The sequence below is a fragment of the Nannospalax galili genome, unplaced genomic scaffold (assembly GCF_000622305.1).
Source record: "Nannospalax galili isolate Female #2095 unplaced genomic scaffold, S.galili_v1.0 scaffold485, whole genome shotgun sequence".
NCBI classification, from domain to species: domain Eukaryota; kingdom Metazoa; phylum Chordata; class Mammalia; order Rodentia; family Spalacidae; genus Nannospalax; species Nannospalax galili.
In genome coordinates this window covers 349,761-365,436 of record NW_008354534.1, presented here as the reverse complement: position 1 = coordinate 365,436, position 15,676 = coordinate 349,761, and the positions used below count along the sequence as shown (strand labels likewise).

Sequence of the window (15,676 nt, the reverse complement as noted above, 5' to 3'; positions counted from 1 at the left end):
CCACATTAATATAGGCCTCAAACTATGGCTGTTAAACATCCAATAAAGTTAGTTCCACCAGTCTAGTATTTTTAATTACTATGTGCTTTGTAGATAAGGCTTGTGTAAAAAACCAAATATTCTCAGATAAACCTTGACTAGATACATACTTTGTTCCTTAAATTAGTTGGCTAAACTATGACCTTAGAAATTTTAAGATTATGTACGTATTATTTTTGTCTCATCCTTTATATATCATAACAAACCTACACAGACCTTCATCACTTGTTTAGTTAGGCGTTCTCATTTTTTGTCTATTTTGGAAAATATCTCCATTCCCATATCCTTTTAACCTCTTTTACATTCTCATTTTCTTTTCTTTCTTTTCTTTTTTTAAATAATTATGAGACATAATAGCATTAACAAATAAATTTTCCATCTGTTGTGAGAATTCTTTTCCTGGGGATGCTAAGCAATGCTTATTCCCTGTTAAGGTTCTAGTGTCAAGCCAATGTTTGATTAAAGTTTTACTGGGGAACTAATGAATTTGCTGAGCTTATTTACTGAGATAACTGAGGAGTTGCTGAGGTGTATGTATGATCTGAGGGTATGCACACTGGAAAGCCTTTACCCAACATGGGTCATGCCTTCTCTTCCTAGCCTTTCCCAGGTCGTATGCTTTACCATTCCCCAAATCTAGGAGACCATGTGTGATGAGGGCCAAATTACATACAGTTGGCTGGGAAGAGTGTCTGGATAATCCGGTGAGGGTCCAATGACCCTGCTTAGCCCTCCTTTAATGAATGAGCATAACCATCAACAAGCCCAATTATAATGATGTTTAGCGGTCAAGTTCAGCTGAAGTCATGTTGATGGTAGTTATTCATGCAGAAGAGACTGCTGTAAAGCATCCTCTTACCCGACATGGAATATAGCCAGGCGTGGTGGCACACGCCTTTAATCCCAGCACCTGGAAGGCAGAGGCAGGTGGATCTCTGGGAGTTCAAGGCCAGCCTGGTCTACATAGTGAGTTCCAGGACAGCTGGGGCTACAGGGAGACCTGTTTCAAAAAGACCAAAAAAGGAACATACATCGTTTGTTTTTCTGAGTGTGTTACTTCACTTAGTATAACAGTTTCTAGGTCCATCCATTTAACCTGTAAATTTCATTATTTCCTCTTTCTTTACTGCTGAATAGAATGCCATTGTGTAAATATACCACGTTTTTGTTAAGCACTCATCAGTTGAGGGGCACTTAGGTTGCTTCCATCTCTTAGCTATTGTGAAAAGAGCAGCAACAAACATGGTTGTACAAGTGTCTCTACAATAGGATGAGTCCTTTGGGTATATGTCAAGGAGTGGTATAACTGGGTCATTTGGTAGGTTCATTTTTAGTTTATTAAGAGTTCTCTACACTGTTTTCCATAAGGGTTGGACAAGTTTGCAATCCTACCAGCAGTGAATGAGCATTTCCCTTTCTCCACATCCTCACCAGCATTTGGTATCATTTGTTCTCTTGATCCTAGCCAGTCTGATTGGGTAAGGTGATACCGTAGGGTGGTTTTAAATTGCATTTCACTAATCACTAATGATGTTGAACACTTTTTGAGATGATGTTTCTTAGCCATCTTTATTTCTTCCTTTGAGAACTCTCTGTTTAGATCCTTAGCCCATCTTTTAATTGGGTCATTTGGTTTCTAGATTTGTTTTTTGAGTTTTCTGTATATTCTGGATGTTAAACCTCTCTCAGATGTGTCACTGGTGAAAATTTTTTCCCATTCTGTGGGTTTTCTCTTCACTTTTTTGATTGTTTCTTTTGCTGTACAGAAGCTTTTTAGTTTAATGAGGTCCCACTTGTTGATTGCTGACCTTAATTCCTGAGCAACTTCTGTCCGATTTAGAAAGTCCTTTCCTACACCTATATCCTGTAAGTTACTGCCAATATTTTCTGCTAATAGTTTCAGGGTTTTCAGTTTCACATTGAGGTCTTTGATCCATTTGGAGTTGACTTTTTTGTGCAAGGTGAAAGGTATCTAGTTTCATACTTCTACAGGTGGAGATCCCGTTTTGCCAGCACCATTTGTGAAGATGCTGTCTTTCCTCCATTGTGTGTTCTTGGCATCTTTGTCAAATATCAGGTGACTGAAATTGTGTGTACTCAGGTTGCATCTTCAGTGATGTTCCATTGATCTATGTGTCTATTTTTGTACCAGTACTGTGCTGTTTTTATGACTACAGCTCTGTAGCATACTTTGAGATCTGGTATAGTAATCCCCCCAGCATTGTTCTTTGTGCTCAGGGTTGCTTTGCCTATCCAGGCTCTTTTGTGCTTCATACAAATTTAAGGATTTTTTTTTTTTTTCTAATTCAAGTATGTCATGGGGATTTTGATTGGGATTGCATTGAATCTCTATATTGCTTTTGGTAGGATGGTCATTTTCACAATATTAATTCTTAGCATCAGTGAGCATGGGAGGTACTTCCATTTCCTGGTATCTTCCTCAATCTCTTTAATGATTTAAATTTTTTATTGTAGAGATCTTTGCTGTCTTTGGTCAGATTTATTCCAAGATATTTTACTTTTTTTGCAGCAATTGTGAATGGGAGCATTCCCCTGTATTCTTTCTCCAATTGCTTGTTATTGGTATATAGAAAGGCTACTGATTTTGTAGATTTCAGTATAGTGGCAGGTTATAAAATCAAAGTGTTGATCAGTTCTAAGGGTTTTCTGGTGGAACTTTTGGGATCTCTTAGGTATAGTAGTATCATCTGCAAAAAGTGACAGTTTGGCCTCTTTTATAATCAGTACTCCTTTAATTTCCTTCTCCTGTCTTACTGCTCTAGCAAGAGTTTCAAGTACTATATTAAAGAGAAGTGGGGATAGTGGACAGCCTTGTCTGGTTCCTGATTTCAATGGGAATGCTTCCAGGTTTTCTCCATTTAGAGTGATATTGGCTGTGGGTTTGCTGTATATAGCTTTAATTCTATTGAGGTATGTTCCCTCCAGTCCAATTCCCTCTAGGACTTAGAACGTAAATGCATGCTGAATTTTGTCAAAAGCCTTGAGAGTCCATTTATATGATTAATGATGTTTATTGACTTATGTATATTGAACCATCCCTGCATCTCTGGGCTAAAGCCTACTTGATCATGGTGAATGATCTTTTTGATGTACATCTATATGCGGTTTGCAAGTACTTTGTTGAGAATTTTTGCATATGGGTGTATAGTTTTCTTTTTTGGTTGTTTCTTTACTTGGTTTGGGTATTGGATTGGAGCAATGCTGGCTTCATAGAAGGAATTTGGGAGTTCTCAGTCTGTTTCTATAATTTTGAATAATTTAGGTAGTATTGGTTGGAGGTCTTCTTTAAATGTCTGGTAGACTTCTGCTGTAAATCCATCTGGGCCTGGGCTTTTTTTAGTTGGGAGGCTTTGTATTACTGTTTCGATTTTCTTAGAGCATACGGGTCTCTTTAAACTGTTGATTTCTTCTTGGTTTAACTTTGGTGGTTCCCATGCTTTTAGATATCCATCCATTTCTTTTAGATGTGTATAGGTTTTTAAAAAATATCCTTTATAATGGTCTGGATCTTTGGGGTGTCTGTTGTGATGTTTCCCCTTTCATCTGATTTTGTTGATTTGGATTTGCTCTTTGTTTCTTTTGGTTAACTGGGCTAAGGGTCTATCTTGTTTAACTTTTCAAAGAACTAGCTCTTAGGTTCACTGATTCTTTGTATAATTTTGTTTCTACTTTATTAATTTCTGCCGATTTTTGTTATTTCTTCTCTTCTGTTGGGTTTGGGTTTCATTTGTTCTTGCCTTTCCAGTGTCTTGAGTTGCACCACAATAAAATAAATTCTGATCATGAGCCATTAAATTGATCTCATGCCTTCTTATGATTTGTGGTTTGAAGACTCTTTGTTTCTAGGTTTTTGTAATTAATATTGTGCCTTTTACAGTGATTCTAGGGATGAACACAGGTGAGTACACACTCCTGTTATCTCTGAGATATAGCCTTAATTATAGTTCATATTTTGTCCTAAGGACAAAGAATGATTAGGTCAAAGACCATATACGCCTTTAAGGCTGTTTATAAATTACCATAATACACTCTAGAAAGGTTGTTACTTCTTTACTAATGGTATACCAAGAATGTTGCCAGCTTTTTTTTTTTTAATTTTCCCACTTCTCTTAAGTTTGGTTACATATAGGAAAACACAATTTCTACTTTGTTCATCAAAGTTACTACTAGGCAACAATAATCTAAATTGTTGCTGTGATTCTTACCTTATCCCTTCCCTGTCTTGACTCTTATCAAAAACTCCAATGAGTTTGTGACCCAGTACTTCCCTTCTGTGTGTTCTTTTCAGATTCAGGAATTTTGGGGCTTCAGCCCATATACTTTGTCCCAAATGTTCACCAACATATAGTAGATGGGAAACAAGAGATTCCTGTGGTCATTGCTGCATCTGAAGACAGGCTCGGTGGGACCATTGCAGCCATAAACAGCATTCAGCATAATACTCACTCCAATGTGATTTTCTACATTGTTACGCTCAACAGTACAGCAGACCATCTCCGGTGAGCTCTGCTTTCCTGGTTCTTCCTCTTGGTGCTGCTCTACAGTAGGCCAGTCCAGGAGCTGCTTTATTATAGCTTCCTGTTTTACCATATTCACATGCATGTACACATATACTTTTCCATGTAATTGTATGTCTCCATGCATGACAGCAGAAATGATAGTTTATGTCAGGAAATAAATCAGCTGTCAGTGTTCACACTGTTAATTCCACAGTTCTTTTGGTAATAGGTCTAATAATATGTTTGGCAACATGACTTTCTCAATGAGAAGCAATATGTTAATTTAGAAGTCAGAGGTTTTTTTTGTTTTTTGTTTTTTAATTTTATGGGTATGCGTGTAGGTAAGTGCACCCATGTCGTGCAGTGTCCCTGGAGGACAGAAGAGGCTGTGGGATCCCCTGGGACTGGAGTTACAGACAGTTGTTAGCTGCCATGTGGGTGCTGGGATTTGAACCCAGGTCTTCAGCAAGACCAACCAGTGTTCTTAACTGCTGCTGAGCCAACTCTCTAGCCCCCAGAAGTCACAGCCTTCTATGGGCAGACAGGCTGTGCAGTTCTGGTCTAGACTGGGAAAGAACTTGGGAACAATGACAAGGTAACATGGTAAAGCTTTGAGCAGTTCTGTCTCCAGATCCTAGCCCAGGGTCATTTAGAACCTTGGAGTCACCTTCCTTTTTTGTAATTATAAGCTGAAATATCAAATTGAGAACTTTTGTCAAGTGAATAATATATAAAACAACTAGCACATAGTAATTGCTTGGCAAAGTGATCATTAGGATTTAAATTATTGTGATTAATAAGAACCCAGTATGAAGGGTGAGAATTAAGAGAGCAATGGGTTTGGCTCAGAGTGCTTGCCTGGCATGCATGAAACCTTGGGTTCATCTCCAATACTTTATAAACACACTGGGCATGGTGGCTAGTACTGGTCATCCCAGCACTCAGGAGGTAGAGGCAGGAGGATCGTATGTTCCAAAGGCCATCCTTGACTACAAAGTGAGCTGAGCACCAGTCTGGGTTATAATACTGCCTCAAAAATAAATAAGCCAGGCATGGGGTGCATACCTAACAGAGGCAGGCAGCTCTGTGAGTTTGAGGCTAGCCTGTTCTACATCTCAAGAAAAAAAAATTATAAAGGAAATAAAGACCTATAGAATTTAGTTTAAGAAAGTCTGTCTAGCAGATTCTATCCTTTTGGCTTTCTCTGTGGTTCATGTACATGGAAGTCATGACTTATTGAAATCCTAGATTCAGAAATATAGTGCATTAAAAAAGTATATAGTACTTCAAGGAAACTGTTCTTTCAGACTCAGTTGTATGAATTACTTAGGGTCATCACAGTATTTAATAGCCATTCTATAACTGACAAGTTAAATACTAGTTTCTCTACCACTATAACCTGACTCATTTTCTTTGCTAATGTATTTAGGTGAAGAATAGTTCCACTGGGCAGGATAGTGAGTTCAAGGCTAGCATGAGCTATGTAGTGATATTGGCCTTCATATCAGATGAAGAATCCCATCTCAAAGAGACAAGGGAACCTGAAAACATCTTCCATTCTTTGGGTTTCTTTTTCATTGCATTATGCCCCCACTACTGAGTTATTTAAACCTAAAATGTGATTTTTTTTTTTTCCTTCATCAGGTCCTGGTTGAACAGTGGTTCCCTGAAAAACATCAGGTATAAAATTGTAAATTTTGACACTAAACTTTTGGAAGGGAAAGTAAAGGAAGATCCTGACGAGGGAGAGTCCATGAAACCAGTGAGTTCCACGTATCTTTGTTTGTATTTGGGAGTATATTTGATTAGAATACCTGCGTACAATGCAAGTAGTTCCCTAGGAACCAAACCTGGGTGGCTACAAAAGTCTGATTATCTACTGTAATGGCTCTGAGAATTCTAATAGCTTCTACAAATAAAAACAGCCACTGTATCTCAGCTGATGCTTCTTTCCCTTTTCAGTTAACCTTTGCAAGGTTCTACCTGCCAATTCTGGTTCCCAGCGCCAAGAAGGCCATATACATTGATGATGATGTAATTGTACAAGGTATCCATCCAAGAACAGCTTAGTGGGCCACAGTAGTCATCTTACATGATCTACTGTGAAAGTCTACCATTAGGAGGGGGAAGTACAGAATCTCAAGACAACTGGAATCACTAATCTTGACCATGTCCATTTCAGGTGACATTCTTGCCTTGTACAATACGCCGTTGAAGCCAGGGCATGCTGCTGCATTTTCAGAAGATTGTGATTCAACCTCCACTAAAGTCATTGTCCGTGGAGCAGGGAACCAGGTACATATACAAACTCCCTATAATAGGAAGAGCTGGAAAAATAAGTTTTGTTTTTTGCCACATATATTACCCAGTTACTTTGCTGTAAGTCTCATGCTTTTCTGCACTCATTCAAGGACTTTACAACCAATCTCTCCTTGAATATATTTGGCTTACTAAAAAACTAGATTTCAGTCTTAATGTAGAATCTATATCACTTTTGCTAATTACTTGGGTCTTAGTTCAACTAGCTTATTTTTCTTTATTGCCTATAAATTGATACTATTTGAAGCAACAGGTATCCCTTTTGTGGTTTTAGTACAATTACATTGGCTACCTTGACTATAAAAAGGAAAGAATTCGAAAGCTTTCCATGAAAGCCAGCACCTGCTCCTTTAATCCTGGAGTTTTTGTTGCAAACTTGACGGAATGGAAACGACAAAATGTGACCAACCAGCTGGAAAAATGGATGAAACTTAACATAGAGTAAGTCTGTAACTGACTCAGCTATAAAATGTTTTAACTCCAAGAGTCTTTACCAATTGATCAATACTCTTCATTAACATTTATGTTTCACTAAGAGAGGGGTTGTACAGCAGAACACTGGCTGGCAGCATAACTACACCTCCTCTGCTGATTGTATTCTATCAGCTGCACTCTACCATTGACCCTATGTGGAATGTCCGACACCTTGGTAAGTATGAACTATAGATATGGTGGTGCATGTCTATCATCTAAGCACTTAGGAAACTGAGGCAAGAACTATTCTGAGTATGTGGTCAGCCAGGGCTACCTAGAAAGATCCAGCTCAAAATAAAAACCAACCAACGACTTAAGCCAATCAGGAATTAGTATATAAAAACCCCTCCCCAGGGTTGGGTTTCCCCAAAGTTTTCTCAGCTTAGTATAGCATCAACTCACTGTTTGATTAGTACAGTTACCTGGTGCCTTCTTTGAATTGTAAGGTTCCAGTGTTGGAAAACGATATTCACCCCAGTTTGTAAAGGCTGCCAAGTTACTTCATTGGAATGGACACTTTAAGCCATGGGGAAGAACTGCTTCATATGCTGATGTTTGGGAAAAATGGTACATTCCAGATCCAACAGGCAAATTCAGTTTAATCCGAAGACATATGGAGATTTCAAACATAAAGTAACCAACAATTTAAACTAAATCCATCACTCAGGAAATCCTGGAACACTGTGTATGGGAAATAGCAGCTGTTAGGCCTTAACCCTAAGCTGTGGCAATCCATAGAAAAAGGGATGTTTCAAGTGGGCAGAGATCAAATTGCCTCACCTGGCAGTCAGCTTCCCAGATGCACTACAAATATCTGCTGACTGACCTGAATGAAGGATGGACACTGATAAAGCTGACAGAACTAGTTCAGCTAGCCTAGTATGGCTAGAAACTGCTGATTGGTTTTACTTTTGTAACCAGTGGCCTGGTTTGTAAATAAAATCTACGTTTTAATAAGACTTCTTGGCTTCCTTCATTCCCTTTACTGGAACATAAGAATGCAGACACTGTAGTTTTTTATCATAATGTATGTATTAGAGACATATTCACAAGATTTACAGTTTTTGTCATACAAAAACATACATAGATTTTAGCAGTGTGGTTAAAATGTTAACATTCAGAAAAGTATGTGGTGCTGTTACACATAATCTGTGCTGAAGTCATAAGCATCATCCTCTTTAGTCATTCTATCCAAAATTAATGATCTGGCAGATAGTTCCCCTAGATTTGAGAAAAATAAAATGAGGTTTTATACAAGAAAGTAGAAGCAATTTTATGCCTACCTGCTCTGTTAGACTTAGACTCACCTGCTGTTGATTCCTTAAGCATTGCTCCCCTTGTCTCTTCTACAAGGGACATGTCTGAAATCTCTGCCTGTGAACCCAACAGAAGTGTAGTTAAGATAATCTGTGTCCAGTCAATCCAATTATATACCCAGGGGCCAGGATCAGGCTTGAAAGGTAAACATAGCTAGGGATGCATAAAATTAATCCCAATGGCCCACAACCTCAAATACCTAGACTATCCAGGTCTTCCTTTATTTAGCCTTCCAACTCACAGAGATCCACCTACCTCTGCCTTCCAAGTGCCAGGATTAAAGGCATAAGCCACCATGCCCTGCTGTCATCTTTTTTAAATATGTATTTTATTTTTATTTGTTGCGTATGAGTATATTGCATGCATGTGTATACAAGTGCACCCATGTCATGCAATGCCCATTAGAGGTCAGAAGGCATCAGATCCCCTGAAACTGGGGCTAGAGATAGTTGTTAACTACCATGTGGGTGCTGGGAATCAAACGTGGGTCCTCTCCAAGAGCAGTCAGTGCTCTTAACTGCTGAGTCATCTCTCCAGTCCCCCCAATTCACTTCATCTTTAACTCCCAGAAGAAACTTACATTATTATCTTCTCCGTGAACCTTTCCTTGGTCGCTGATCATGTCATCTTCACCCTTCTTCTGTTTGTTTTCTCTCTGTCTTGGCAATTCTCCAGGTATATCCTTTTCGTCTATTATTCCATTTGTGAGGCCCGAGGAACAGAAAAGGATGGCATTAGCCAAGTGAGGGCTCCTGAGGACTAGAAAAGAAACCAAGCTCATGTTAACAGAGAAAACCTTTATCAGTCTGTTACAGATGAAAATAGAACACAATCCCAACCTTGTAAGCTATGTGCATTGTTCCTTTCTAGTTCTTCTAGATTAAATCCTTTCTTCATGCCTGCAGTAACTCTCTCATTCAAATGTGGAGGAGGATTCCAGGATGTAGGGGGATGGCAGTAGTAACCTAATGAGGCACTGGTATTAAAAACAAGATCTGTCAAATACAAGCCAGTCCTTCTATCTTAAATTGTCTTCTAAAATGCCAGCATAAAAAGAAGCCTTACCCTGTCCACTCAGACCATAGGAGTTTAGCAGCAACTTCAACATTTGGGCTTCCACCCTTTTGTTGCAGACCTCTTCTCTGAGCAAGTTTAGCAAAAAAATCTAGAGAATCCTTATACTCTGGGACAGTGTATTTCAGCACTACCTTAAAAACAAAAAGCGAACTGTCATTTGTTCTGTGTAGACAAAAATAAAATAAAAAGCATAACAGTCCTTCTTTTACCTGCCGGCTATCAGCCTGGGACAGGATGGCACTTGCAGCCTCCAATGGTTTTAGTTCTTCAATGCTTGCTGGACTCCGTAAAGCAAGTGCAGCAGAAGAGTTACATGGTGAGATGATGAAGCTTGGACTATCTAGGACTGTGATCTGCTTGTCCAAGGGGACAACCTGAATGCTCCTAAAAGAACAGTTGAAATTAATGGGGATACTGGTTTATTTGGAGCCCAAGTCAAAGAAAGAACATGAAGCTCAGGGTTGGATTGAACAAACTCAACACAGTCAGTCAGATCCAATTTATCATCATTTGCTTCATGTTTACCAAAAACACTTAAGAGTATACTAACCCCTTCTAAAATTAACAGCACAATTATAGTGCAGTATGTCCACTAAACTCAAAGGCTGTTTTATGCTGATGTAAGTATTTTCCTCTCTTCTACTTCATTTTTCTAAGGACTGGTCCAAAAGCCACCTTCTTTGAGGCAGCTTTTCTCTTTAAAAAAAAAATTGCCAGGCGTGGTGCCGCATGCCTTTAATCCCAGCACTTGGGAGGCAGAGGCAGGCAGATCTTTGAGATCAAGGCTAGTCTGGTCTATGTGAAGTTCCAGGCCAGTTGGGGCTACATGTAGACCCTCCATGTCTCTCCCCCTACCCCCCCAACTCAAAATCCATTAAAAACCAAAACTCCATTTTGATTTAATTTCAACCTAAAACATGGAAAGCTGGACTATTCCAATTAACTAAGCTTAGCACTGGCTGGCCTTCTTTACAGAAGTCTTTCTAATTACTGAGATCTCAATTTACCTTGTAAGTCCCATGGGTACACCAACATTACAAATCTGTTCTTGTTTTAAGCTATTGATGATGCTGCTTTTCCCCACATTTGGGAAACCTACAAATAAATGGAAATTCAGATATAAAACACATTGCTGATGATTATAAAATTTCCTCTGCCCAACTCTGCTTGATATTCAGAACTGGATCTGAAAAAGACAATTCAAATAACCCAGAGTATGTACATAACCATATGTTTACTGTGATGCTGGGACTGGATCCAGAGCCTTGCCTGTACCAGTGCTCTACCACTGAGGTATCCCATCCAGCTACCAAGAGCTATGATATGGTGCTCAGTCCCAACAAAGATCAACTTGAAAAGTGTGGTCTGTTGAGGTGAATGAGCCCTTTCTTTCACAATAAACTTGTGTACACACAGAGTGAAGTTCTTGGCTAAGATCTACAGACTAACTGGTAAAAGCAGAATGTACTGAGTGGAAACTCACCAATAACTCCAACCTGAATAGTTTTTCCACATGACTCCCGAAAACCTTCAAGAAGCTTCCAGAGGGCTTCTTTACCACAGCAGATTTTACTTGTGAATGGAACAGATTTCTTCTTCCTTACCTTCAGGTATTAAAAGTACAGTACTTTAATAATTTTGGTAACTCACCAAGTAAAACCCAAGAAGTCTAGCTACAGAGTCCAGCTCTTAATAAAATCACTGGTCTCTTGCTTTTCAGATGGTCTTTATATGAAATCAGAGTTGGATCTTACTGTTTTTCACTTTAATCAACATTTTGCAGACTCATCATATTTCAACCATCAAAAAATGTGAAAATCCATACTTCTTACCACTAACAGTACGGTGTACCTTGAGTTTCTTCCCTTTGTCCTTCAGATTTGTTGAGGCTTTGAACACCACTGTTGGCAATTCTTTATTTAAGTAATTTAGCCAGTTCTCCAAATTCTCCTTTGGTACCAGATCTGATAATTAGGAAGATACATGCTTTAATTTGGTGATTTTTATGAGAATTTATAAAACACGGCAAATTACAGATTGTACCCATTTACTTTTCCCTGCTTCTCAAAAGCAATTAATGAGAAAACAGGAGCTTCCCATTAAGCTGCTCATGTCCTGGCTTTTAACACCTGTACTTCTTTGTCTTAATCCTACACCCATGTTTTCAGAATTTTCCCTAACAATCATGTTTTCTGAGCCTAACAACGACTTTTAGCTGGCATGTGGGTGCTGGGACTCCAACTCAGGTATGTAAGAGCAGCCGGTACTCTCAACCACTGAGCATTTCTCCATCCCCAACAGTGTTTTTAATCATGATTTTATACTCTGTTTTACTAGGCTTTCTTCTGAGTTTTCTTCCTGCTGTTCACCCCAGACACATAACGATTTCATTTAAATACATTATGCAGGGGTCTGTGTATCTGACATATTGTTAGTCACTTTCTGTATGAAGCAAACTGGTTTAAACACACTCTTACAAAGGGGACTAAGAACTGAAGGGCATAAAACAAGAAAATCTAGTTGAATCACTTGTGGAAACTACCTCCTCCCCAATGCTCAGGGTTGTCTTTGGCAACCAGAGTGCACATGCTTTGGCTTTGTTGAGGTCAGAGTTGGATCTTATCAGTCTTCAGTGATCATCAAGACTGTTCAGATATTTTCCTCATACCTCACTGTGCATAGGGTAGACAAGGGCAGGGGGACCTTTCTTCTCACCTGATTTATTTAATACAAGTACCAGCTTTTTCTGTCCACTCCGGACAATAGCTTCTTCCACCTGAGGACACCTGCAACCTAGAGGGTCTCTGGCATCCAAAATTTCTAGCACAACATCTGAGGCTTCAATCACCTATCAAAGAAACCATTGATTAGAGCAGCATTCCTTGTTGAGAAACACCCTCAACCGATTCTACTGTCATTATCCACTTGGCCACAGGGTGAGTTCAGAGTTGGATCTCATTTCATTTTAATATGAAGAATGTTTACAGGCTGATCATTTCTCACACAAGAAAACAAAAACCCTGCTCAACAGCCCCTGATAAAAACGGGTTTTGAAGGTAGAAATCGAAGCACCCTCAAGTGTCTGAACATGTAATCTACCCAGAACAAATTATGACATTTTACAGGCCTTTTTGGTCTTGCCAAGAAGTACTGAGGCATATTCAGGATTTGACAGCAGAGAGAAGCCTGGGAAATCACGCCAGGGCTAGTAGTGCTAGGGGGCACCACACAGGAACATACCCTCTTGACTTTGACTTCAATTAGTTTAAAATTTTTCCACCTTGCAAAGCTGCTATCAAGTCAAGGAATGATCCTAAATTTTAAAAATCTCGATACCATTTTTAGACACTGACCTATATACTAAGATACCTTTTTAAGCTCCTGACAATGTAATTTCTTTGGATTCTGTTTGCCTATCTTGGCTTTCTTGCTTTTGTGCTCTCCAAATTCCTAGAGGATAGAAAAATTAAGAGGAAAAGTCAAAATTACAAACAGCAGTTGCAACCGGCAAATTCAAATTTTTCTAACACTGACTAAGGGCAATGGTACTTGGTAGTTTAAACAAATAAGACAATCTGAACTGTTTCCTTACTACCACGAGGACCACTGATCTGTGTATTATGCTTCAGAACTCAACTCACTGTTGGAGATATAACTACCTGCTCAGGCTCCACGTTAGACTGCTGCTCATCACCAGGGTTAACTTCAAGTTTTCTTTTCTTTTCTGGTTCTTTCTGCCTCTCAAGCTTCTGCTGTTGTTTTAGTTCTTCTAGCTGTGAGGGGGTTAGGAAAGAAATGAGCCAGTAATGGTGATATTGCTTTGCTTTGAAACACCACACGAGTTTACTAGAAATGTCAGCTAACATAATTTACCTGCTGTTTCCTTAGCTCAGCTTCCCGAAGAAGAGCTTCCTTAAAGGGTGCACTATTTGGGACTCCTGGGTCTTTTCTAGGCTTCTTGTGACCTCGTTTTTTAGCTTCTTTCCTTAATTTTCTGTGATGTTCTCGAACCTATCAAAAACAACAACTCTGAGGGTAAGACTGTGGCTTAGGTAGAGTGCTTGCCTAGCATGTACAAGACCCTAGATTCAATCCCCCATATTGTACAAAAGGAAGAAAAACGACAAAAATCACTTTACATTCCAGTTACATTCTTATTGCCTAAGAACCTGGCAACATAGTCTATTGAATCCTAAAATCATTAATATAGGCTTTTCCATGGAGGAGAGATGGTACAGAAATCAGCTTAGTAATGTATTTGGTATATCTCTCCTAAAAACTTTTACCTTTTTTTTGATTTTATACCGCTTATGGCAGGTCATGCGTTTACTTGCTTTCTTTAACTCTACAAAGAAAAAAGAATTAGAAATAGACTGGACACAAATGAAGAATACAGCTAATTACAAATTTTGTATTTAGGGTGCATGTGTGTAGGTTATAGAACAACTTGCGGGAATCTGTTTTCTCCTTCAACCATGTGGGTTTTCCCGAATGAACTCTGGTCCTCAGCTTGGTGGCAAGTGGCTTTACCCACTTAAGTCATCTTGCTGGCCCTAAACACACTCTTACTGCACCATATGGTCTGCAAAAATATATTGAAAATTTATAGTTTTGATAACTACATAGTTACGATGTTCTTGTACTGACTCAATCATCAGCCTAATGTTTGGACAGTCATGTGGGAATGGGGGTGCATACTTAAAATGCCACCCCTTGTGACGCTAATAGGAGGATCAGAAATTAAAGGTTAGCGTGAGCTACATAAAGACCCTGCCTCAACGACTCCTGAAAAATGATGTGCTCTGCTTAATAAAAGCAGTATATGCTACTGTCAAATCCCAGTCATTTGATTTCAGTAGAATGAGACGAGCCAGTTTCCCCAAACTAGACATGGACCACACATAGGAGTGCCAGACGGATTGCCACTTGCGAACAATCATGAATCTTATGACCTTTTTGGCTTTAAAAAAAGTTTATTAATAGTCTTTATGCGCGCGCGCGCACGCACATAATAAGTGCAGGTACCCACTGAGGCCAGATGACGTTGGATTCCCTTGCAGCTGGAGTTACAGGGGACTGGGAGCGGCCCTGCACGGCGGCTGGGAACAGAACTCACGCACGTGCTCGTAAACGCCGTATCGCTACGGTTCCTTTTTTGGAATTTTGACCTGGGTCTTAAAATACAGCCCACGCTGGCCCGTAAACTTTCGATCCTCCTGCGTTACCCTTCGGGTGTGCGGGATTACTGGCGCGACCCTACAGTGGTACCGAGTGGTGGCTGGCTCTGGCCAGAAAACGCCTTTTCTCTGGGCCTGTCTGAAACCAGGCTCGGACACTTTGCCCACCGACGTCTGGCTTCGCCTTCACTTTCTGGGCCTAGCCTGCCTTCTGCATAACGCGCCCGGGGCGAACAGGGCCGCAGTGGGGCCTGGCCCTACCCACATGAAAAGGGCGACGGCCCACACCCCAGAGACACCCTGCCGAGTTCGACCACAGAACAGGGCTTCCGGACGCCCCCTATCCCCGACTCACTCGGCCGCTTCATGCTGGTGGCGGATGCTTCGCTAGGACAGGTCGCGACAACTGAGAGCCTCCGAGAACGCCACGTGAGAACTGAGGCGGCGGACAGGCGTCACGCGTTCTCGCTACTGCCGTAAAGCGTGCCGGCGCTCGGCCGCGTGCACACGCACGCAGCTGTCGCGCAGAGGCGGGATCGCTTGGCGGCCACGGGCTGGATTTACGGCGGCGCTGGGAGGGGTGAGAGTAGTGAGGGCGGCGGGTGCCGGGGCGACGGCAGCGGCCGTGGCCAGAAGAGTAATAGCAGTAGCCGTGGCGGCCACGGGGCGGGGCTCGGCGGTTGGGGACCGTGGCCGGGGCTGTAGGCGGCAGAACGGCTGGGTAAGGCCAGGTCCAGGGCGGGCGGGGTCGCT

The 15,676-nt window shown here is 40.6% G+C and overlaps 3 protein-coding genes and 3 non-coding genes across 30 annotated transcripts in view; 2 read left to right on the top strand and 4 right to left on the bottom strand.

The window, feature by feature from the left end:
- Glt8d1 (glycosyltransferase 8 domain containing 1) overlaps positions 1 to 8,311 on the top strand; it is a 22,170-nt gene extending 13,859 nt beyond the window's left edge. For all 3 annotated transcript variants that reach the window (XM_029555378.1, XM_008851800.3, XM_029555379.1), the window contains exons 4-10: positions 4,349 to 4,559; positions 6,204 to 6,321; positions 6,522 to 6,606; positions 6,742 to 6,854; positions 7,153 to 7,319; positions 7,415 to 7,527; positions 7,799 to 8,311. In XM_029555378.1, the coding sequence (XP_029411238.1) occupies positions 4,349 to 4,559; positions 6,204 to 6,321; positions 6,522 to 6,606; positions 6,742 to 6,854; positions 7,153 to 7,319; positions 7,415 to 7,527; positions 7,799 to 7,989 (998 nt within the window). In that variant the 3' untranslated portion in view covers positions 7,990 to 8,311. The remainder of the gene's footprint in view (positions 1 to 4,348; positions 4,560 to 6,203; positions 6,322 to 6,521; positions 6,607 to 6,741; positions 6,855 to 7,152; positions 7,320 to 7,414; positions 7,528 to 7,798) is intronic.
- Positions 8,312 to 8,365: 54 nt separating this feature from the next.
- On the bottom strand, positions 8,366 to 15,429 carry Gnl3 (G protein nucleolar 3). 2 transcript variants are annotated; one of them, XM_008851802.2, is made up of 15 exons: positions 15,279 to 15,429; positions 14,033 to 14,091; positions 13,620 to 13,757; positions 13,406 to 13,519; positions 13,116 to 13,196; positions 12,462 to 12,594; positions 11,598 to 11,710; positions 11,230 to 11,350; positions 10,754 to 10,841; positions 9,956 to 10,130; positions 9,735 to 9,877; positions 9,509 to 9,645; positions 9,250 to 9,428; positions 8,660 to 8,726; positions 8,366 to 8,573 (listed from the first exon to the last, which is right to left on the bottom strand). In XM_008851802.2, the coding sequence occupies exons 1-15, from the start codon at positions 15,289 to 15,291 to the stop codon at positions 8,491 to 8,493; spliced, it is 1,644 nt and encodes a 547-aa protein (XP_008850024.1). In that variant the 5' UTR covers positions 15,292 to 15,429; the 3' UTR covers positions 8,366 to 8,490. The 2 variants fall into 2 exon arrangements, with proteins under 2 accessions (XP_008850024.1, XP_029411237.1); XM_029555377.1 differs by having other exon boundaries at positions 9,250 to 9,359.
- On the bottom strand, positions 10,192 to 10,268 carry LOC115067476. The gene has a single exon (XR_003846891.1). It is a non-coding gene; the product is annotated as a small nucleolar RNA SNORD69 (small nucleolar RNA).
- LOC115067478 lies at positions 11,472 to 11,551 on the bottom strand. The gene has a single exon (XR_003846893.1). It is a non-coding gene; the product is annotated as a small nucleolar RNA SNORD19B (small nucleolar RNA).
- LOC115067475 lies at positions 12,340 to 12,417 on the bottom strand. Its single transcript, XR_003846890.1, has one exon. It is a non-coding gene; the product is annotated as a small nucleolar RNA SNORD19 (small nucleolar RNA).
- An 83-nt stretch (positions 15,430 to 15,512) lies between the features above and the next one.
- The window catches only part of Pbrm1 (polybromo 1), a 111,448-nt gene continuing 111,284 nt past the window's right edge, over positions 15,513 to 15,676 (top strand). For 20 of the 22 annotated variants that reach the window (XM_029555375.1, XM_029555372.1, XM_029555371.1 and 17 more), the window contains exon 1: positions 15,515 to 15,644. The gene's annotated coding sequence lies outside the window, so the exon portion shown is untranslated. Of the gene's footprint in view, positions 15,645 to 15,676 lie in introns of all 22 variants that reach the window. The other 2 variants (XM_017802861.2, XM_029555357.1) reach the window with 2 other exon arrangements.

What these genes read in the sequence shown, in the direction of transcription:
- Gnl3 (XM_008851802.2), bottom strand. An exon ending in ACAAAGGGAAGAAACTCAAG is followed by an intron (nt 11,351 to 11,597) that starts GTACACCGTACT and finishes TAATACCTGAAG; the next exon opens with GTAAGGAAGAAGAAATCTGT. An exon ending in CAATGCACATAGCTTACAAG is followed by an intron (nt 9,429 to 9,508) that starts GTTGGGATTGTG and finishes TTTCTTTTCTAG; the next exon opens with TCCTCAGGAGCCCTCACTTG.